Genomic DNA, 24073 nt, shown 5'->3' with positions numbered 1-24073 from the left:
TTCTGCAACCACTCCTTCGCCACTGGAGCCTTCCCTTCCCCCCTGAAGCACTCTCTTATGCACCCTCTTCTAAGAAAACCTTTGCTCTCCAAAATAAGCACCAAGAGAGAAATTTTCCATGAATTCAACTCAATGACACAATGTGAGTTTCACCCAATTCGACCTTGGGTTATGAATATTTGGCAAGAACCACGCTTAGTACAAAAATGCAATTTCTCCAAATAACATTTGAAAGGTGCTGAATCTGAATTCTTTTACAAAAAAATAAAACTTCCTTCGCTGTCTGAGAATACATTCACACACGTGCGCCTCACTTATCACATCTCTCCTACTCTCTCCTACAAGCCCAGGGATCGTATCTCTCCAGCAGTGAAATCTCTGCATTGGCTCCCAGTGGCCGCAAGGATTAAGTTCAAGACCCACTGCATTGTCCAGAAGGCCTTCTGGGGCCTGGGTCCTCGATACCTCCAACTCTCTCTTCCTAAATGCCTTCCTACTTGAGCTCTTCGCTCCTCCAACTCCAACGGGGTCAGTCACTTCTCCAAGCAATGTGTTGGTGGTAGATCTCTTTCTTCGACTGGGGCCTCTGCAGTTCCGGAAGCACCTCAAAACCTTCCTCTTTGCTTCTGCCTTCCCTCTTCCTCTCCCCTGCTGATTCCTGTCTGCTACTGCACTGGTCACCTGGCTACCCTCTGATTTCAGGCCCATGTCCCTACCCGCCCAGTTGCACACCCGCACTGCCTCTGGGCAACCCTTGCACTTGGATCTGTATCTGTAACCCTACAGTCCCCCTACCTGCAAATTTGGACACTTTCTGTCTGCACTTACCCTTGCACCTGCCACCTGCTGGCCGTACTTTTTGTTATTGTTTTGATCCCATGTACAGCACTGCCCCCTACCCTTTCCCCTCACACTTTCCCCTGCCCCCTCCCCTGTACTTGCGCGATCTCAATGTCACTTGTCCTAGTAAGATAGTTGCCTCTGTCCTCCCTCTGTTCACACTCCCTTGCCTTGTCGTGCCTTGAAACACTTGTTTGTAGACGTTTTACAAATGCCATATCATATCATATCCCACTCTACCTCAACACATTCCTTGTGCTCATAGACTCTTGGATAACCTACAGCAAACCTAAGTTCAACTCATCCTCCAAGACAGGATTAATTATCTAAGGTGCCATACCACCAAAACCCAAAGCAATACCCTGTTCAGACCTAATGGATCTGAAGATGAGTCCCTGAATGCTCACACCAGAAAGAATACAACCCGCTACGGAAAGAAGGCCCAAGTCAATCTTGTAAGGATAACAAGTTTTAATCTCATACACAGATGAGCACAACAGCAAAGGACTCTGCTGCCAAGAACATCCTGCTGGAAAGTAGTACAAGCAGAATCTTATAAAGAAAAACATGGTCACTTATGATGCAACATATACAGTAGAAACCAGCGCATCTGGTTGGTGTGCGCCTATACATGATCCGCCTGCTCTATAAAAGATGCCATGTCATTGGTTCCAGCCCAGTCCGTACGTCTTCCATCACGTGCGTGCTGCAGTGATCCTCTTCTTCTCAGGTTGAAGGTCAAGGAACAAATTAGCTATATTCCTATCACATTGCTACTTTGTCATTATACTGTGCACCTGACAGACTTTAGGGCTGGCTCAAAGGAGGTTCTGGGGCACTCTGACCTTCACACACACATCTCACTCACTCCCTTCCATGCCGTATGGCTCCAAGGTCTCCACCCTCGTTTTGAACTCAGCTCAGCACCTTGCAATACAAATCACATTGTTGTATTTCAAAGACATACAATGTCTGTGCTCTTTGAACATCCAGGACTTGTTACGTTTAGGGTTGGGGTCAGGGGGCACCTCGTGACATGGAATTCTGCGGTCGCAGGGCTCAGGCAGTTATATGGGCTATAACTCTTGGTCGCCTGGGGATGGGCCAGGTCATGCTTTGGCCAGTGTGAGATAACATGCACACCAGGCACCGGTCTCTGATTGCGGCCTTGTAGGGCACATTCCTCTTGGGTAAAAAACACATCTTTGCAATACTGTTGGGTGTGGACTGTCCCCATGGGAGTCTGGGCATGGCTGGAGATTTCCCTCGTCTCGCAATTTGGCCAAACTGCATGCACTGCCGCTTTTGCAGCGCAGGTCTAGTCTCTTAACTACAACTGCTAACATCTATGCAAAAATAGCAATGTTGCTCGCGCCCTTCGCTACACTATGTGGGTTGGTTATATTTTATTATATTTATGTGGCGTCCTTTTATTAGGGGGTGGTCATTTCACCATCTACCCTACACTCCTGATCCATCATAGTGTTTCAAATGCATCTTGCCTCACGATAAAGCGCTTAGGAGGGCGGGACGGGGCTGTCCCCTTCCCAACAGATCCTGGCCCACTGCCTAACATTGTAAGGATGCTTGGAATCCCAATGGCCAGTGACTATTGTGGCAAACCTGAAAAAGGACTCCGATGATTAAAATTAATCTCAAGAGGTTTTCATTCAAATAAAATAGTCAAAATGCCTAACTACCCCTATCGCTATGAGGGATGTTCCCTACCTAACAAAACAAAAGCTAACAGTGGGATTTAAAGTCCAAAATAAAGTTCTTCAGTCCAACTCCTATCCAACTAACTGGCCCTACCACTTTAGAAAAAACATCAAACTAAAAGGGAAATAGGAGGCTGTGTACAATAGCCTCAACAGTGTGCCTGCCTGGTCCAATTTAGATATGGTCTTTTCTGAGTTTTCAAAGGCTTCTATTTTACACCCAGTCTTTGTATCAAGTTAGGGTTTACTTTCTCCGGCTAACAAAGAAAACTGTCTCCTGTTGTGAACGTTTCGATTCCTCCATGAGATCTTGTAACCAAACAAAAACACTTTCTCCTTTGAAATTGTATGCTTTCCCTACCATCCTGTGACTCTGACACAGGTTATTGGCTCTTATCCACGTTGTTTCAGAGAGGGCGGCTGTTCTCTCTGTTTTATCAGAGTTCTGTACCTTCTGTTGCTTTCTACAAATTAATTTAAAATATCCATATTTCTTTCTCAATCACTCTGTCCTAGGCCTAGTTGTATACTTGGGTTTCTCAGGCTCTCATAACCTTGATAGCTTTGCCAGCAGTTAGTCACAATATCTGTGCTTTTTTCAATTCTCTTTTTATAGGATACTTGCACCCTCAGGTTTTTCACACTCCCGTAACCTTGATAGTTTTCCCAGCTGTTATTTTCGATGTTTGTATTTTGTTCAATCCCCCTTTCATAGGGTATTTGCACATTTGGGTTTTTCAGGTTCCTGTAACCTTGATAGCTTTCACATCCGTTAATAACAATGTTCGTACCTTGTTATGGTAGACTTTCCGTCAGGTTTCTCATCTGCTTTCCCCGCAGCTACTTCTCTCTGTAGCTACAGTCCAATGTGTGCAGAGTTTAGGGACTTGGGCTCCCTCAAATGATCTGGTCTTGGCATCCATTACCGGTCTACCAGCTCACCACAGCTTGTTCGTGGTCACGTCACCAGATGGGATCTGGGTGTTTGCATCTCTGTTCGCCCTCTGACCTTGGTTCCTTGGATGGGGAGAACACCAACCTTCAGGTGTATGACTCGCCACTTGCTCACCCTCCTTGCTGCCACTGGCTCTGTGGCCAAGCATGGCTCTGCCTCTCCAGGTTGTCAACGAAGCAGAAGCAGGGCCTCACCTTTGCGTAGCAGTTTCCTGTCCTCTGTAGTAGATTTATTTCTTATACACATCACAGGAAGAAACAGACCGGTGTCCTTCTTCGCTGCCTATGGTGTTCAGGCTGTGTTCAGCATTGCCTGTAGCCAGTACATAAAAAGAAGGATATTTGTGGAACATAATTGCTGCAGGAGATATTCAATTCTTGTCCACATCCATATAGGCAGACAACGTGGTTTTGGACTGGGAGTTCTGCTCTGGAAAGGGAGTCTTTGTCCCCAAGAAGGGGAGTCACTCCCAGTGAGGTCCTACTAGCTCAGACCCCTAGGTAGGGTCTTGTGTAGCGGGCTCACCAACCTAGTCTCAAACGGGATAGATCCCCAATCAGGTGAAGTGTGTGAATTGTCCAGATTCATCACACTATATACTAGAACAACAGGGCAAAGCCACTGGAAGGAGTTGATTCTTCCAACTTCACACTTTCTGATGCATCATGCCCTACCTGATTGCACAGAATCATGACATTTATCACACTGGTATCTCAAGACCAGACTGTGTCAATAGCCTTTACCTTGGAATCCTGGAATATCTACTCAACAGACAGCAAAGCCTCCATAATCCGGCAGCACACTACTCCTAAAACTAAAAATATATGAATACATCAACCCCCAAAATTCTGTACACTTCACTGGCTCCCATTAAAAGGAGGATCCACTTCAACACTCTATGGATCACTCATCACTCCTATGATGGCAGAGGCTCCTAATCCACACCTATGGAATGTTCACACTATATACCATTGAGAACACTGTAATCTAGCAACAGTACAGTGGTCACACTACCAAACATCAACCAGAAATTAAATGGAGGGTCCAATTTCTCTCAATAGCAACCCAACTATCTACATCCCTTCTCAAACACCTCTTCACAAAAGACCACACAAACTTCAGAAAACACCAGAACCCCACTCTGCTATACAACAAATTGCCTCCACTTTGCCCCATACAGGACACCTTGCAAGCCACACAAATGCAGAGCAAACCATATGATTCCGGCTGAATAATCCATTGCAAAATAGATCCAATTGGGTCAGACGCCACATGATCAAAATGAAATGGAATGATTATCACAGGGAATGTCTGACACACCGCCCTAGTCACTTCACCAGCAGGGACATGTTATGTTAAAGGTTTTTTTTTTATACCATGCACTATCACCACCTGCATGGTGCCTTTCCACTCTGCAGATCTGTGAAGCAAGGGGGTAATGTGGGGCGGGGGTAAGTTAGTAGGATTCAGTGGGAAAAAAGAGCAAGAGAGCTGTGATATGCTTTTGGCAGCTTCAGTTTGGTTTACACCGTTCGCTGAGCTTAGGTGTGTATTTCAGTTGTGTGTATAGCAAAACAAAAGAGGTGATGGCTGGAAGGTTTAGAATGAATCTTAACCTCTGGCATCGCTCTGGTCAACCCTCCAGACCACCGTTCTTCACCTGCCAATCCATTATAAAAGGGGAAATACCATATGAAAATCAGGCTTGGTCCCACCCCCAAAGGGATAGTCCAGCCCGAACTGCTAGGTCACATCCGTTCTGCACGAGACCACACACATCCCCAGACATGTTTCAGCCTTGTTGGGCATCATCAGTACGGAGTAGCTTGGGTTTCTAGGCCCAGCTTGCATGGGACCCACGTTTTGGGCATACCCGTCCCACTCGGGGTGACAATAGAAAAACAAAAGGGGTGATGGCTGGAAGGTTTAGAATGAATCTTAACCTCTGGCATCGCTCTGGGCAACCCTTCAGACCATCGTTGTTCGCCTTCCAAGCCATTACAAAAGGGGAAAGACCATATGCAAATCAGGATTGGTCCCACCCCCAAAGGGGTAGTCCAGCCCGAACTGCTACGTCACATCCGTTCTGCAAGAGACCACAAGCATCCCCAGACATGTTTCAGCCTTGTTGGGCGTCATCAGTGAGGAGTAGCTTGGGTCTCTAGGCCCAGCAGGCACGGGACCCACGTCTGGGCATACCCGTCCCACTCGGGGTGACAATAGCAAAACAAAAGAGGTGATGGCTGGAAGGTTTAGAATGAATCTTAACCTCTGGCATCGCTCTTTCGGTTGTGTGTAGCCATCATGTGCTGTTGTGCGAGGCTATGTGTGGTTTATTTTGTTATTGCCGTGTAGTGAAGTTTGTGCGGTTTGCTGTGCTGTAGAGTTACGGTTGTGTTTAGTTCAGAGTTTGAGAGGTGTATGCAGAGCGGTGAGTTTTATTTTACTAGGGTTGGTTAGTGGCATCAGAATCTCGATGCATCATGCTAATCTACACATTTCTAGCTAGATGTGACACATGCTAAACTCCACAATTATATCCAGATTCGACACATGCTAATCTCTACAAGTGTATCTAGATGTGACGCATGCTAATCTCCACAATTCTATTGAGATGTCATACATACTAATCTCCACAATTCTTTCGAGATGTGACACATGCTAATCTCCACAATTATATCTGGATGTGACACATGCTAAATTCCACAATGATATCTAGATATGACGCATGCTAATCTCTACAATTCTATCTAGATGTGATGCAAGGCTAATCTCCACATTTTTATCTAGATGGGATGCATGCTAATCTCCACAATTCTATCTAGATGTGATGCACGCTAACTGCCACATACTACGCCAATCCCGGTGGAGCATTCATTGTTTATTTCTCACCCCTATTGCACCCTTTTTTCTTCTCCTTTCTGCTAATGGGCTCACTAATAAAATGCCACAAATAGCCTCTCAGAGCTTGGGCTGTTCCCACCGGATTACATGTTCCCCAGATTTTCCACCAAACCCATAAAGCATTCTGGCACATGGAACCCAGATACTTCCGAACTGCACCTATGAGCAGGTTTCATATCTGCTTCTTCCACAATCCCACTAACAATCCCTTCTTCCTTCCTTACAGAGCAATGAACAGCGAGGTCAAAAACAAATAGCAGAATGGCACTATACAAGGTCACTTAATTTACTTTATAAGCTTGATTATCATGAAACATTTCAAATCAAATTCCAACACATTAACACACCCTCTTCACCTCCCACCTTGTTTCATAAACACCTGCCACAGTCTAGGTAATATTGTGCCCTTTCTGACATTTGTTGCCATTGCCAACAGCAACCATTTGAGATCACAGTTAGATCTCTGCCCTCCCAAAATATACAAACCCCCACTATGGGTTTAAGAAGTGTTTCAAACAAATAAAATATCTGTCCTGTGGACCACTAAAATACAGCGACTGAAATATGGCCAGAACATAGTGCTCCAACTTTAAGAAACATACATATTATATTGAATCAGAAACGAGTGTTTTCCCCGCCTTAGTTTAATTAAGTTTGACAATCCGTAATATCCTACAAGCCACAAGGAAATGAGAATGATTACAGTCGGTTCATGATTAAAAGTAAATAGGAGGCATTCTGGTTCCATTATCAACCAATCAAAGAGTGAAGTACTGATGCTCTCGAGAAATAGCTTCAGTTCACACACTGGGAAGCAGTCAATACTCTTGGAGCTGACAAAATTCAAGTACTTGGTGGGAGAATTCCAAGGGAAGGAAAGGACATCATAGAGCCACATGAGAAAAAAATGCTATGGTTACTCACTGCGCTTACATGTGCAATAGCCATTTTTAGAGCGAGGAAGAAGGAGCATTTCAGGCGGTCATTATATGTTTGTTGGTGCATTTTGACGAACTGGCTGGCTTGAAAAAAGAACTTCTATCCAAGAGGAGGCCCAGGAAAAATACAACCTGACCTGGTCAAAGTTTGAGGAAGTGCATGCTATTTGAACGATTGAACATGCTTTAAGAAAGTATATTTTATCAATATTAATGGCAACCTCTTCTCTTTGCCCTGTCATGGTCCGCTTCTCTCTTCTCTACCTCTGTAGCCTTTTTTACCAATCTACCTTTCACTTCACTATCGCTCTCTGAACCTGTGGCGTTCCCCAGGGCTGTAACCTATCCCCCTGGTTCTTCAAAGTTTATATGACTGCCTTGGCACGTGCGATTGCTACTTTCACCTCTAACTTTCAATACTACATGGATGACTCACAACTATCTTTCAGGCTACCCTCAGCCGCCTCCTCCTCCTCCTCGCTCATATCTGATTGTCTGTCCGCTACTCAGTGGTGGTGTGCTGCATATTACCTTTACCTCAATGCCAGTAAGACTGAGATCATTCGCATTGGGACCCCTGCTCCCTTCTTCCCATTTTCACTCTCTCCAGCCTCCCTTGGCCCTGCGCCCTCACTGACATGGAGGCTAAAAACCTCAGGGTCATCTTCAACTCCACTCTCTCCTTCTCTCACATTTCAGACATCTCTAAAAAGTCTAACTATCAGCTAGACCTTCTCAGAGGTAATCTACCAGAGCCTTGGTTCTCTCTAGGCTGGACTACTGCAACAGCCCTTTCCTCAGCCTCCCTGCCTACGCCCTGCACCCTTTGCAACTCATCCAGAACAGAACTGCAAGACATATCCTTGGTCTCAAGCCCAGGGACTGCATCTCTCTGGTGCTGAATTCCCTTCACTGGCACCCCGTGCCTGCAAGGATCAAGTTCAAGACCCTATGTATTGTCCACAAGGCTTTCTGGGGCTAGGGACCTTCCTACCTGCAACGTTGCCTACCTAAATACTGTCCCTCATGAGCTCTCTGCTCATCTACCACCAACATTCTGTGAGTGAGCTGGTTCTCCAAACAGAGTTTTGGAGGGGGATCCTTATCCTCAGCAGGTGCCTCCCTCTGGAATAGCCTCCCTGCCACCCTCCGTCTTGAGCCTGATCATCTTAAGATCCGGGAACTCCTTAAGGCCTTCCTCTTCTCTTCCTTCTCTCTCCCTCTACCCTGCTAACCTAGTTCTCCGCTCTTTCCCTCTCTCCCTCCTCTTCCCTACAGCTTGCTGACTGGCTGCCTGGCATACCTCAGAGCCTCCCAGGTCCCGGCACCCCTTCCAGTCCTCTCTTGCACTTGCCTTAGGGTCCTACATTCCCCCCACCCTCACTGCACTTGAGAAATTACCCAGGAGAGTGGCTCGCCCTGCCCTTACCCCAGTCTCCAATGACTAGGTGCACTTGGACCTCACCCTCCCTGTAACCGTCTATGCATTTGCATGATCCGAATGTACCGATCTATCGATTTGAAGATCGTCTGTCTGTTCTCCCTTTTATTCACACCATAATTGCACTTAGTAAAACTGCAGAATCGCTGTCAAGCCTATTTGCTGTTCTAAACTGTTAAATGCATTATATGCACTTACTCTACCTGTGCAGACTATTATCGTCTCAGAATTTCAAGGGCTCTGAGCGACTGTTGTTTTTCCCATGTTCCCACCCTCCTTGAGCACTTTGAAACACTTGCATTGTGTTTAGGTGCTTTATAAATAAACATTTGACATCTGTGCAGATCCTGCCGACAAAGGTTCGAAACGCGGCAGGGCAAAACTCAGCCTTTCATCCTTCGAGTTCTTCCTTCCGAGTAAATGGGCACCACACGCCGTGGGTAATAATAAGCAGTGCTCAGATGCCTGAGGGTTTGTAGCGCTATATAAATGCAAATTATTATTATTATTGTTGTGTCCCCCGCTGTGCTCTCAACTAGTAACTTTGCGCTGCAACGGTCTTACTGCTCCCAGATTTCGGCTCACTGCCCAGGCTATTTCCCTACGTGGCCCCCTACATGTCCTCCCTTACTGCCACCTACACACCCCTTCTCTGCCCTCTCCTTCCCCCCACCCCCAAACTGGTCAGAGACCTTTACAGCTTTGTCATTAGCAGTGCAGTAAAGACCTGCCACATGTTCAGCAACGTAAATACTTGCACTGCGAATGGTGTCTAAAATTGGCAGACGGGTTTGTGGATTCACCTCCAGCTATGTGCAGGAGGTAATTCCTCCACCCCACCTTCAATGTCGTAGTTCGGCAATGCAGGAATGTGGCGGTAACAGAAGTACAGCCTCATTCCCAACAATTTTTCCCCCACCGCCAACCTCATAATGAGGCCCTAAGCACAATAATAAAATACTTAAAATGAAAAAAGTGAATATTAACTGAAACTCTATGCTTCTTACATATACTGCTAACAATGCATTTGATATCATCCCATGTTCCTATTACACACACAATGATAAAAAGCGAGGTCCTGCTCCTGGGAAATCAAACCACAGAATGCCTGCCATTAAGTTAGCCACCAACACTAGGCAATGCCGTGAAAGTCCTCAATAAAGCTAGGAACGTGACTCACAGTCCAACTTCAGGCCTCAAATAATTATAATTGTTTTTTTATAACAGAGAGGTTTCTAAGTGCAGACCAGGGATTCAAACCTGTGTTGTTCTGTGTCGTCTTACTTCCAAGACAAGCGTGTTGCCACTGAGGTGTACTATGATATGATATTTTATTTGTATCGCACTCGTACACAAGTGTTTCAGAGCGCGCCAAGGCAAGGGAGGGGAACAGGGGAGAACACAACGATCTTACTAGGCCCAGTGACTTTGAGAACGCGCAAGTGCATGGGAAAGGGGAAAAGTGCATGGAAGGGGGAGTGTGGAAAGTGCGGAGCAGGGGAGAACAGATAAATAATTTTAGAAAAATGTAAAAATAAAAAAAAATAGATAATGGAGACAATAAACAGTGGTAGTGCAGCCAGCAAGTGGCAAGTGCTGTGTTTACGGCAGCAGACTGGGTAAGTCTGATAAGTGCAGAAAAAGAAGAAAATGGGGGCAGGGGGTGGGGGACTGACTGGGTACAGATACATTCCCCAGTGGAAGGGGTGGCCAGGAGGCAGTGCAGGAGGGTGGCAAGGTGAGCAGGTACCTGGGCCCAGGGGACAGAGGGTGGCCAGGTGCACAGTGCCAAGAGAGAGCAGATCAGCAGGGGAGAGGGAGTAAAGGCAGAAGCAAAGAGGAAGGTATTGAGGTGCTTCCGGAACCGTAGATGGTTCTCCTCAAGTTTTAGAGTGGCAGGGAGGCTGTTCCAGAGGGAGGCCCCAGCCGAAGACAAGATCTACCCCCAGCTTGTTTCTTTGAAAAAAAACTGACCCTGAGGAAGTTAGAGGTAGATGAGCGAACAGCTCGAGAGGGGAGGTATTTGCAGAGGGATAGCTGAAGGTACTTTGGACCCAGGCCCCAGAAAGCCTTGTGGATGATGCAGAGGGTTTTGAATTAATCCTTTGATCCACTGGGAGCAAATGGAGAGATTTCAGAGCTGGAGAGATACGATCCCAGGGCTTGAGGCCAAGGACAAGTCTTGCAGTCCTGGTCTGGATTAGTTGCAGAGGGCGGAGAGTAGAGGCAGGTAGATTTAGAAAGAGACTGTTACAATAGTCCATCCTAGAGAGAACCAGAGCTTGGGAGACAGTGAGCTTCTGGGGGAAGGAGTGGAAAAGCAGAGTACCTCTGAGGAGGTGCAGTAGGAAGTTTGACTTTTTAGAGACCTCAGAGATGTGGGCGGAGAAGGAAAGTGTGGAGTCAAAGATACTACCTGTGCAAATATATTTGTTTACTTGAAATGCCTATCGTCAACAACGCCTACTAAAACTGTCTTAACCTGAGCCGTAGAATAGAGCTAATAAAGGCTATGATAATCCGATGATTGACTAATGCAGTACTCTCTACCTTAGTCTTTCCATCAACATCTCCCACGTCCATAGGGCTATGAACAAAGTGGTAAGGCTCATTCTGAGTCTCAAATCCTGGAATCATATGTCACATACTCTGGAAGCCCTGAAATGGTTACCCGTTGATCAAGAAATTTCTCAAAAAGCAATTTGTTTAACCAATTGATAGGCATGTCCAAAATACCTTTCATACTGTGTAAACCAATAGGTTCAGAGAAGAACTCTCAGATCGTTGTCGCCAAACAACTTGCAGTGAAAAACATCAAGGAAAACATGATGGGTCTAACACATGGCCATTGCTTGTTGAACTGGCAAATTTAAGACTTACAAAATATCAAATACCCTGCAAACATCAAAGGAGAGTGAAGAGGAAAATAAATCTCAAGCACATTGCCTTCATTGCGTCACATCATGGTCAACACCTACATCTGTTAAACCATATTCGCATAATACCGTCTGGTCATGAACATTGACCTAAGCACATTTCGCATTGTACAGGAAACCGCGTTTAAAATGCTCCAATTAGAATTGACTTCGCCGCCATCTTAGAACCATCCACAATTTTATTCTGACTCTTGCTTTGTGTCCTAAAATGATGAACTGTGTTTTTGGCTAAAGCTGTGCAAAGTGAACTATGAGCTGTGTCAACATTAAGGCTGCTGAGAGCAGAATGTTTGCTCTGTGCAAAGAAACCTTATGACTAGAATGAACAGCAATCTAAGTGTTGTCTGCGCCCACAGCCTCATCCTCATTCAAACAACGGAACATAATGTGAGACAACTGAAACCGTGTGCTTTGGCTGAGACGTATTGTGTTAACTCTTGAAACTGGACTTACTTTAAGCTGGAGAACCAACATCGACATTGAATCTTCATGGACAAGCAAATATGTTAAAGGTGTTAAACAATATTGTCATATTTGTCATATGAACTGGGCACAGACTCTTGTATGTAACTTATTAGTTTGGAGAAGGGCTGGACAATGACTGGGCTGGGGTATAAAAGAGCATGTATTGGGATGTCCAGCTCTCTCTCCCCTCACACTGTTTGCTGGTACACATTGCGAGATGTTGGTAGCCAGATAGATATCTGATTTTGCTTTGAAACTGTACAGAAATAAAGATACTTGTATCTTTCGACCCGTGATTGGCGTATTTCATTTTGTGGTACTAAGCCTCGATATTTCTTTGGTCTTTCACATGTACCTCCCTTTCAGGCTTGCTAATTGCCTTAACCATGGATGAATCCAAGGACTAAACAAGCTCTAATGCTGTGTTAGTAAGAACATGTTTAACCTTGTTCTACTTGCGAATTTTATAGCTAATATCAACATTGGGACATGCACATGCTGCCTCTTGTACCCTTTTTAGCCCCTACCCTGCAAATATTCCCTCCTTTTCAAACTTCTCTGATACTTGTGATCACTGAAGTGTGTAGTTTTGCATGAATGGCAAATTACAAAGCAGCAATACAATCAAATGAAATAAGGAATAAACATCCATCTCACGTTTGATGGCATGGTAAATTAATACATTACTCTCTGGGGGAAAACATGCACCTACTGGCACAGCATCGTCAACTCTGTTGAAAAAAGAAAATTATCCACCTTCAAATTCTTCGGGGTGAGGAACTATACTCCACTGCGCATACGACCCAATTATTAGTTCCTGTTTTCTTTTTTGTTTTAAGAGTTTTATTTTAATTCACACAGGAACATTACATATACAATCATACCAAAGTTACACATCTTGCGTGGCGTTATTACATCTTCCAGGTGCAGTATACAGTGTTATAACACAATTGTGCCCCCATCCTCGTCGACACTATTTGCAAGGTATTGTTTGTATCTGTCCCAAATGTTTCTGGGTTGCGTTGCAGCGTGCATTAATTCAATGTACATTTCATCATTGTCGTTTGCCCAAAGCATATATTTGTCACAGTCGTTTTTGGAAGGTAGCTTACTGTTTTTCCACCTCATGAGTATAGCCCTTTTTGCTAGCAGTAGACCGAAGTTTAGTAGCTTCTGCCACGTGGGATTCATCCTCCCTGTGGCCCCCAGTAGGCACACAGTTGGGGATCTTTCCATGGGTTGTTCTGCCATCTTATCTAATACATCACATATATCTGCCCAGTACTCACTTAAATGTGTGCACGACCAAAACATGTGTAAGGTGTCAGCTTCATCACTCCCACATCTGGGGCATTTGCCGTCCATTGTTTGATATATGCGTTTCAATTTAGCTGGGGTGTAGTGTATCCTGTGTATAATTTTATAATATATCAGCTTGTAACGTACATTGCATGACATGTGTTTTGTCAGACTGCAAACTTGTACCCACTGCTTATCAGTGACTGGGTCCCACAGTTCCGACTCCCACATTATTAGTTCCTGTTTAATTAAATCAAACACTTTAAATTTAGAGCATGGGACACCCTTGCTTCACAGACTTCCACAAAAGACTCAAAGTCCCCTCAGGAGTCTGATCCTAAAACATACAAGAACAACTTTATGCTCTGTCCACTGTGAATAGTCCATCGACTTTATTCTTAAATCCAATACTATATATTCTTCACCCCTATTGTAGAGTTCCTGCCAAAATGTGTTTTGACCTCACATTACATTGGTCTTCATCACCTCTCTTCTTCACAATACACACTACCACCAAAATTGAACTAATATTGACCACCCTACCCTGATTGCCTGGCTCTCCTCGGCAGGCCTCTCTGGTCAAGTCATTGCTTGGTTCTCATCTTTCCTGGCGGGGCATTCTCAATCAGTGTCTATTCCCCCTTTTTGTTCTCACTATAATACCTCTGCTGTGTGGTGTTTCCCAGGACTCCTCAGTGTCTCCTACTCGATTCAATCTGTACATTCAACCTCTTCTGGGCATAATTCACGCCTTTGGCTTCCTGTGTTATTCCTACGCCGACAATACGCAAATTATTTTGCGGCTGAATTTAACTCAACCGGAGAGGGCCGGTCGGCTGAGGAACTGCTTAAAGGCAGTCAGTGATTGGATGGCCCTGAACTCGCTTAAATTGAACGGGGAGAAAACAGAGGTGTTGGTGGTGGGCACTGCATTGCCCTTGCTGTTCTGGACCCCTGAATTCTGGCCCAAGTATCTTGGCCCCTTCCCCCTTTTTGGTTTCCTCAGTGAAGGACTTGGGTGTCAAAATCTCGGCCTCCCTCTCGATGGCTGATCATGTTTCTCTTGTTTGCCAGAAAGTGCCCTTTAAACTGTGGACCTTACGGAAAGTACTTCCATGCATTCCGCCGAAATGTCATGCTCCAGTGGTATCTTCCCTGGTTATCAGTAATACGGATTACTGTAATGCCTTATATCTTGCTATTCTGCAGCATTTGCGTCAGCGTCTTCACCTACTGCAGAACATGGATGCTAGAGCAGTTCTTCATCCTCTGTTTGGTGCTCATTTGACTACATTTCTGCGCCAACTTCACTGGTTCCGCGTTGCAGCACAAAAAATTTAAATCTTTGTGTCTGGTTCACAAAGCTTTTTATAAAAACTGGAGCAGAATTCCTTCAAACGAAGTCCTGCATCTACAAACCCGCTGGGTGTCTTTGTTTGCAAGTTCTGAAGATCATTCGCCCTCTAGGGCTAGAGTTGCATGGGTGGGTGGTTGTGCCTTTTTGGTGGCAGCAGCGAAGGCCTGGAACCTCCTTCCTCTCTTTTTACGTACCATTGAGGTGCATCTGTCGTTCCGTCGGGCTTTGAAAAACGTCCTTTTCTAGTCCTCTGGCTCCCTGGCTGGCCTTACATCTGTAGCTTCAGCGCCATGATGCCCTTGGGCTTACGCTGCGCTTTATACATTTGGATAAAATAAAGAGCCTGTTGGCTCATTCAGTAATCTCAAATGCTGTCACTTAACATTCAATTTCTAAATGTTTCTTAATACTTTCCCGAATGGTGAGTTAAAGTTGAAGTTGACCTATATCACACTCTTGTTAGCACACTCCAGCTGCTCCGTTTCTCAATTCTCTGCTTAGCGTTTTTGGCAGGAACTCAACAATCACCATAATGGAATACGAATTCATGATTGTGAACAAGAGGACAGTTTGAGATATTTGATGAATAAGAACCAATAGGGGTGAAGAATATAGAGTATTGGATCTAATAATAAAGCCGATGGACTATGCACAGTGGGCAGACCATAAAGTTATTGTATGTTTTAGGATCAGTCTGTTGAAAAGAGGGTGGTGTACCTCAGGCAACTGTCCTTCAGTTCCTCTTCTTAATGTTCTTTCCTGCAAGGCCTCATGACACTGTATGCTAGTTCGGAGTGAGGCAACAATCAATACCGCTAGTACCCACATTCCTATTCACTATGGTGTTGCAGATCTGTGTTGCTGGCAAGCATCAAATGTTGGCTGGGATAGTCAAGAAACTGCATGAAGACGATGCTTATCAATGCAATAATTCGCTATGGCACATCTGGCGAGGAATTCAAAGATGAACACATGCTATTTCATTCTAGGCCAGGGATCTGAAACATGCGACTCTCCATTTGCTTACTCTCCAACTCTCATGACCTCTCAAAATTGATTACTGCAGATGCAGTCCAAAACATCTGGAGCGCCAAAGGTTGAAGAACCCTTTTCTAGGACAATATTTTACTTTATTGGATGTAAATTCGCTTAGCATAGATAAAAAAATAAGATTGGTGCATAAATACATTATAGATGTGAAGTGTAAATTATTATCTTACCTTGGCTTATGTGAAAGAATCCAACGGATATAATCAGGATGAGGGCAAGGATTTTTGCATAGGTGAACAGATCTTGTACCAGTGTTCCCCATTTTACGTTAACACAATTAATGAATGTTAGGGTACCTAGAAAAATGTAAAAATGTCGATCATTTAGTCGGTTAATGGTTACAAAGAGATTACTTTATTTTAATTTTCAAATGGTTGTTTTAGGTTTGTCGGATGAAAACCAGGAAATTTGGTTATTTAAATGTGCAGTGGAGGCAGAGAGCATTCTTCACTGAAGCATGCCAAAGATATTGCCTTATGGCATACATATATAAATATGGCATTACTTAGAAATGGGGAAGACAAGCAACCAACTTGCCTTGACTTGGCATCAGTGCACGACTAATACTGTCAAAAAGAGCAAACATGAAAAACAAAAAAGATGGCGGTCAATCAATCGTCAGAATGTAAAGTCGAACAGCTTTGGGATGCTTACCAGAGACATTCAGAAAAGAGAATTAGAGATTGCCACATGAACATGAGTTTCACATCAGTGCAGAATATTGAAACGCGCCCACAGTTTGGGATCAAATAACGCAGGAAACAGCAGGATAGCAACGATTGATGTCAGACACACAGAGTAATTGTATGAGCATGATGGTGAACACAGGCAGGATTTTTTAGCAAGTGCCATTAGCAAAGATATAGCGTTCTCAAGCAGTTTAATCTAATTTCGAGGATTAAAGGGAAGGTATTTGAGATTTTGGCTAAAGGATTTGATGCCAATTGTCAGTGAGATGAAATGTAGACTTATCAGACATACTACGTGATGTTTTAAAAGCTCATACCTTTGTTTACTCAAAGGTAACCCTCAAAGGTAACCCTACCATGAGATCAATATAACGATGAAATGTGACTCAAACCTTAGCTCCAGGAGTTGTGTTTGATTGCATCATTGATTCTAGGTCAAGATTGGACGGTTCCGATTGGGCATTACAGTTCATGTAATGTACTTACAAAGTGCAGCAGCCATAACCTTAAAAACGAAAATTCCCATGAACCCCAACAGAAAATTAAATGGATGCAATCCAAGAATCTCCAGCATAGTCCACATCTATTCTTGCCTTCTGATAACCTTATTTGATGATAACAAAAATGCCACCAAGCATCCGATTTATAGAAGAGCGGACATACCCTTGACTTAAACCCGCTGAACACTATAGGGAGTGAGTTACCCATAGTGATTTCTTTGTGAATCTGCTCCATGTTTTTAGCAAGGATACATTCTTTTGTTTAAAAAATGATGCCTGATGGGAAATGTGTGTCCAGTGCTGCTCGCATCAACACATTCAAGCAACTCTCCTTACTGGAGAAACTCATTTTCACTTTATAAAAGAAGCGTTGTCTCCCTTTCCACTTTCGATTGGCCTTAATGCATAGCTACAGGTCCGCCATTCAGTCTTAATGACTATAAGTCTTTTCTTCCATCTTCCTTTTACCTCTCGTAACCTGCTGCCTTGAGCTGGCTGTCTTTCTGACAGTATCCCCGCTGGTTATCATTCCTCACTGTCATGCTGTGCCCCCTCACCCATTCTCCCTATCTCTCACTGCAGAATATACTCTTTACATGACTCTCAACTACTGCTTCATAACAGCTTGCACACCTTGGTGCTGGTAAATCACTCTGACCCTATGGTATAAACATTCACAAAATGCTGAACCGTTTTACAGATTGGAAGGGTGCCTTGTTAATGGTCTGGATGGAATGGCACTTGACGTTATTGTGCTTGCACAGCTGTAGAGGCTGGCCTCTTGCGGGTTGGAGAGGGTGCTGTGTTTAACGTGCTCACGCATGTCAATGGCAGGGGCGGGATTGAATGGATTTGGCCCAAACTGCCAATACACGATCAAAGGCTAATCTGAAGAAATGGTAACATGTTGATGCTGGTTTCACAATTTACTTTCAAGTGGATAGGGTTGCATTTCTCTATCAGAGGTGCTGGAAGGATGGGATACCGTACCTGACAGCTGCAGAAACATTTGGAAACTGCTGCCATTTAGAAATGATGATAATACGTGGTAAGCTTTACAGATAACAACAGTCTTGTGATGTAAAACCGATTTAACGTTTGACAAATTTGAAGTGCATTGAAAATGTGTTTAAAAAACATTAAGTGAATGCATGATGTTGCTTGAGGTACTGTATTAATGTACATCATTGTTTCTTTCAATGAACCACCGTGTTATTGCACCAGCAAGCCTCTGATTGATAACTTGCCCGCGTTTTCCTTGCTGCACGGGCACAGGCATGTCAGAAAGTCGATATTCCATCGCTTTGGTACAATCGTACTCTGTGCTTTTATACGGCTGCGTTTTAGTGCTTTACAAGCTACTGCATAATTAAAAATCAAGCATAATAAATTATTTCTACCATCGATATTTTGCCACAAAGAAGGTTACATTTCAGCTCTTTGTTAAATACTGAGAAGGCTGGAAACCTTCATACTGTCATTGCAGAGAAGGGGTTCCACGTGAAACCAGTATGGCTGGCTATCTTTGTGGTCTGTATTGGATGGTTACCGGAGAGACGACAACCCTCATTGCAACAGCCTTCTTGTAACTCCTTTGACATCATAGAAACCACATCTTTCTTGGAAATGTAGCAAGAATGAGCTGTGAAATTGCCAAACCAGTATGATGACATTTCAGCATGTTATATTTGTACCATTGACTGTATGCCGGCATCTATTTGGCAACATGACACTCATTGGATATTTCCATGTACTGCAGTCTAGGGAAACAGAGCAACACTTTTTCGAAGGATACAGGCTGTGTAGAGAGAGCATCAACAAAATAACACCCAATGACACAATGAATTGTTACATTTAGGGTTTTCTGAAGCACTAGACATCACTTTTAAGTTGCATCAATGTGTTATAAGGAAGAGACAACATGGAAAATTCCATTGAGAGAACCTAAGTATTTGCCTCTCACAGCTTATATGCATTCCAGAACCTTAGGATCCTCTCACTCTTAGCCTTTGTTAACTCCCTAATGTTCGAAAAAGCGAATGGGAGGGAGTCATTTCACTTTCCTTGATCACCGCCTCTAACTCAATTCCAAGGAGTCTAGGTATAATCACCACTTCAAGAAGAATCTTACGACTCATCTGTTCTTTGTTTTCATTTGTCACTATTAAAAGAAGTCATTCAATTGCAATAAGGAACAAAATGCAGTACGCTCAAGTCTCCGCTTATCATCTGCAATGCTTTTCTGCCTCTATATCTGTGCTTTGTTCATTCCATTCCACAGAAACAGATAAAACACATATTATTCTCTTCTTGCCACTCGTTATGCAAAACACTCCTCTTTCTGCGTATTCGTAGGTTTTATGGTTGCTTTGATATGGTCGATCACTTGCCTCTTCTTTCTATTATTTCTTTTGCTAGTCTTACGGTTTCCATTCATTGATAGTTTTATTCATATCTTACTGGCCATACCTACTTTGTCTTTTGGGTTTTTGAATACTATCCAACTCATTCTCTTCAATCTGGCGTACCCCAAGGACCGGACCTTGGTCCAGATCTATTCCCCCCCCACCTAAACAATCCCATTATGTTTGATCATTTCTTCCTTTGGTCTTCCAAAGACTCAAGGGAGGATCATGCACCACCCCTGCAAGGTCTGGTCCATGAAAGCAGAAGGTTGGACATCTTCCTGTGAAAGTAGGTGGGTCCCTGTGGTTGGGCATGGGCTCAGTGACAGCGATCTATGGGGTACACAACACCTTGAATGTAGATCTGCCGGCTACTTCGGTGAGTCCCAGCTTCAGTGAAGTGGGCACTGCCCATACATTAAGGCAAGGGTGCCAGCCGTGGTTGTTACAGTTAGTCAAACGTTTGTTGAGTATGACTTCTTGCACGCTGCTCTACATTCCCCAGCAGAACTAGAGGTAAGGGGTGTGGCATTTCACACATGAGTTGCTAAATGACAGAGCCCCCTTTGGCAAATGCTCTCCGCAGACTCACAAATACAGAGTGTACAGACAGCATGGGCCAGCACAGCAAAAAGAGTGAAACTGGAGCCCAGATCCTCATACTTTTCTTCTCCGTCCTCATCCTCGTCAGCTCCAAAGAGGAAAAAAGAGGAACATTAATGCATGTCTGATATAAGGCACAAGAAACTCATTAAGCAGACTGTGATGGAAGAGAGGAAGGTGAACAAGTATAATTGGCCCATAGAAGGTTCGGTCATCATATTTCCTCCTCCTCCTGATCACCATCTCCAGGCTCCTCTGATCCCTCTCCTCCAGCAAAGGTGTTGGTCAGGATGACACTAGAAACTATGTGGACACCGAGGCAAACTATGTGGATACCAAGTACAGGTTCTGACCCTCATCTCAGAGAATGCAGTTCTACCAGCCTGTTCCTGGCACAGCAAGCAGTCCCATAGTGAGGCAATATATGGGCTCTGCCAAAAGGGGAACTCCTACTAATCAAAGACTTAGGAACTAGATCTTTAAAGAATGGGAAGAACCAAAACACATCTTAGTCCTGAGGTTTATTTACAAAGCTGTACCCACTGATGAAGGAGACAGTCAGTCTGCTCACAACACTGAAAGTGGACTTGTTGGCATCCTTAAATGGTGGACATTCCATGGTCCTGGAAGAGGTGGCGGTGCAGCACCTGTTATCAAATGGTCTGATTCTGCCCTGAGGAAGAACTACATGGGTGCACATCTGGCAATGAGGAGCAGCACCTACATCTGTTAGACTACACAGGAGCTCCAAGACTATTTTCAGGAAATCCAGAGTATGCTCGAAGAAAGATGCACCTTTAGGCTTAATTTCTTTCCGATTCGGCCCTAGACTACACAAGTGCTTTTAGACTATTTTCAGGAAATCCAGAGTACGCTTGAAGAAGGTGGGCACTGTAGAGAACTCATAGAAAGTTGCACTTGCACCGATCTGGCATGTAATTGAGTGAGTGCTGTGGATCTCGTCATGGGGACAGCGATAGCTAGCAAAAGACAGATTAATGTTCACAACTGGACTATAGACTCCTCTCAGAAGACTGTGGCCTTGCATATGCCTTTCATTGTGGGAGGGGGGAGCAAGCTTTTTCAGGATGAGCCAGAAGGTGCATACGCAGGATGAATCAGACGACACCTCGCACAAGAAGTCCAGATCCCACCATTCTACTTCTAGTTTATCATAGAGATCAGCAACTGAGGCAGTGTTCCATCAATGGGGGGAGAGCAGAATTTCAGGGGGTGCCTGAATCCTTTCTCCCCTCCACTAGAGCTAGATCCCAAATCAAATCAGCTAGATTCATACTGGGCCTCTCTCCCATACTGAGAAAATTGGGGAAGGATTAGATTCTTCAGAAAATGGTTGGCGTGTCATACTCAGATCTTTGGGTCTTGAAGATCCGCTAAAATAGGATACACCACAGAGTTGTCCTCTCCTCACCTCCTCCCAACCCCCTCCAAATAAAACGGGTTATCAAAATCTATTGACTTGGAGAAGCTCAGAAAAGAAAATCATTTCAGAACAAATTTCTGACTCCCATTGAAAAAAGAATCATACACAGCATTCCCCATGGTTAAATTGGAGAGGGATGCTACTCCATTGTCTTTCTGGTACCAACACAATTAGGTGTTGTCCAGATAAAACCAAATGAAAAGGCTGTCCAAAAGATAAAATGCAAAATAGAATCTCTACAATCATTCCCCTCATCTCCAGTAGTGATTAGTTAGCTTCCCTGATTCTTATGTTCCCATTTGCCAGGTGGATCAAATATTTTTGTGGTTTTCAGTCCATGACACATATTTATAATATACCGCCCTTCTATTCAGGCTACAATGCTCACTTAGGGTAATTGCAAAATTCCATGCACCCCAAGTGGGTCATTCGGCATAGAGAGGTAGTGACAGCATTTCCTTTGCTCTAAGGCTGGTTCATCCAGGAAGCATGCAGAGAGTTTGTAGATCTTAGACTATCACGATAACATCAATATGTTACCCGCACATGGGATCCTCATCAACAAGGAAAAATCTCACCTTCAACCATCCCAGGAACTTCAGTCCATAGGCACACCGTTTCTCAGATGCATGAATCTCCCGAGGGTCAGGGCCAAGACCATCATAAGGGTTGTGGAGATGCTGGGCAGCCTGTAGGTAGACCTGTTAAGACAATGGCTCAGGCTCCAGGGCTTCACAGCGGGTTTTGTATTTGTGTTTGATGACTCTTGTTGACTCATCTGCACCAATACTGAAGGCTGGTTCTTTGGTTCCAGTGACAATTCTTGAATGAGGCCCTTCGATGGTGGTTGGGCCAGGAGAATGTTCCCAGGAGGTTTTCTTTGCCTCCAACAGACACAGTGATTCTCACCACAGATGGTGTGGTTTGTTGTGAAGGGGGGTCGGGACACTGCTCTGGAAATTACCAACCATGGGGCATTGGGGCCCAATGGGTGCCAATTGGAAGGAGCTGGAGGCTATGCTGTGGTCAGGTCAGGGGTCGGCAAGTGCTCGTCCAAACAGATAACATGAGGACTGTGGCGTGTATCAATCGTCAGGGAGGGATCTGATCGAATATTCAAACAAGTGTCTCACATCAGAGAGGTGGAGAATGTGAGGGGAAGAATCTTTGAATTGGAGATTTGAATATTTCCAGGAGGTCTTCCTTCATCCAGAGATGATCTCATAGATCACACTTACTTTAGGCCAGCCAAATGTGGACTGCTTTGCTTCCAGAAGCAATGCTGTATTGCTGTGCTCCATTTCAGGTTCCCAGTGCCAGAAGCATGGGGGATGGAACCCCTGATCACTTCTTGGTCAAAGGAATCTTGTAAGCCGTCCCTCCTATTCATTCCTCCACTTCTAAACAGTCTGCATAAAATCAGGGCCCAGGAGGACTTGTTTCCCACTGCTTCTCAGTGGTCATCCAATCCTCCTCCTTTGGGTTCCAGCTTGATCCTTGATTGCAGAACAACAGTTGGCTCTGGGCAGAATGATCTTCTTGACACAGGGGTGGTCTAGCAGGGCTTAGCTGGAGCGGTTTCCTCATCCATTTGCTGGTCCAAATATCAGTCCACTAGACTGTCCCATTACGGATATTGGGATAATTTCACCTATTGGTGCAGGAAAAGAGGGCTAATCATCAAGGTTTTAGGTTCCTCATATCGCTCAGTTCCAGCAAGATTGGTTTGATTTAGGTCTTGCACACTCATCCTTGTGTACTGGGTGGGCCGCTAATGGGTCACCTAGAATGCTAGAGAGCTTCTCCTTTGATAGAACTCAGATCAGGTCTCCCATGCCTTCATGGGATCTGACTCATGTCATATAATCCCCACAGAGCCAAACCCATGGGCTACTAGACACACCCACCTAACATTCCTCACCCATAAGGCAAAAACCTCTGCTAAAAGAATCAGGGACATTGTGGCTCTGCTGTCTCAGTTCCTTTTTTTCAGGTGTCCCCTAGCTCAGTGATCTTATGGTGTGAGTAGAGGTGTTTGGGCACTAGGGTGTGATTCCACTTGTGCTACACTTGGATACTTTCCGATGTACATGTTTGAAAACATTTAATTTAATTGGCTCCAAGATCATGGGTTGTGGAGGTGTTGTCCACACCTCTTATTTGTATTAGTACTTGTGTGTTCTCAGAAACCTCGCACAAGAAACAAAGGGGGAAGCGTATTCCTTATATCCTTGTTTGTAAACCATTGTGTTTTTCATTAATAGGGTGGTTTATGTGGTCAGCCGAACCAAGTGGTTGGGTTTTTCCGGATGGTTGGCTGGAGTGGATGCCTTCCACTGGCGGTCCTGATGGGCTGTGCACTATAGGGACCTGATGGGCATTGGTCTGGCCAGTTGGCCACAAGTTCTGTGGTGAAACATCCGTATGGCATTGTTGGAGTAGTGATACTGAATCGGTAACATTCCAACCACATCATGCACGAGGTGTCTGGGAACACACAAGTACTAATCTTATGGTGTGACCCCATCT

The 24073-nt window shown here is 44.5% G+C and overlaps 1 protein-coding gene across 1 annotated transcript in view; it reads right to left on the bottom strand.

Annotated features, from left to right (window-relative positions):
- The window catches only part of LOC138497698 (Y+L amino acid transporter 2-like), a 461544-nt gene that overhangs the window by 301022 nt on the left and 136449 nt on the right, over positions 1 to 24073 (bottom strand). Inside the window, exon 3 of the mRNA XM_069621313.1 lies at positions 16074 to 16199. Coding sequence (XP_069477414.1) covers positions 16074 to 16199 — 126 coding nt within the window. The remainder of the gene's footprint in view (positions 1 to 16073; positions 16200 to 24073) is intronic.

This window comes from Ambystoma mexicanum, chromosome 5q (genome assembly GCF_040938575.1).
Source record: "Ambystoma mexicanum isolate Mex_15411 chromosome 5q, UKY_AmexF1_1, whole genome shotgun sequence".
Taxonomy (NCBI): Eukaryota; Metazoa; Chordata; class Amphibia; order Caudata; family Ambystomatidae; genus Ambystoma; species Ambystoma mexicanum.
This window is presented reverse-complemented; position numbering and strand designations above follow the sequence as displayed.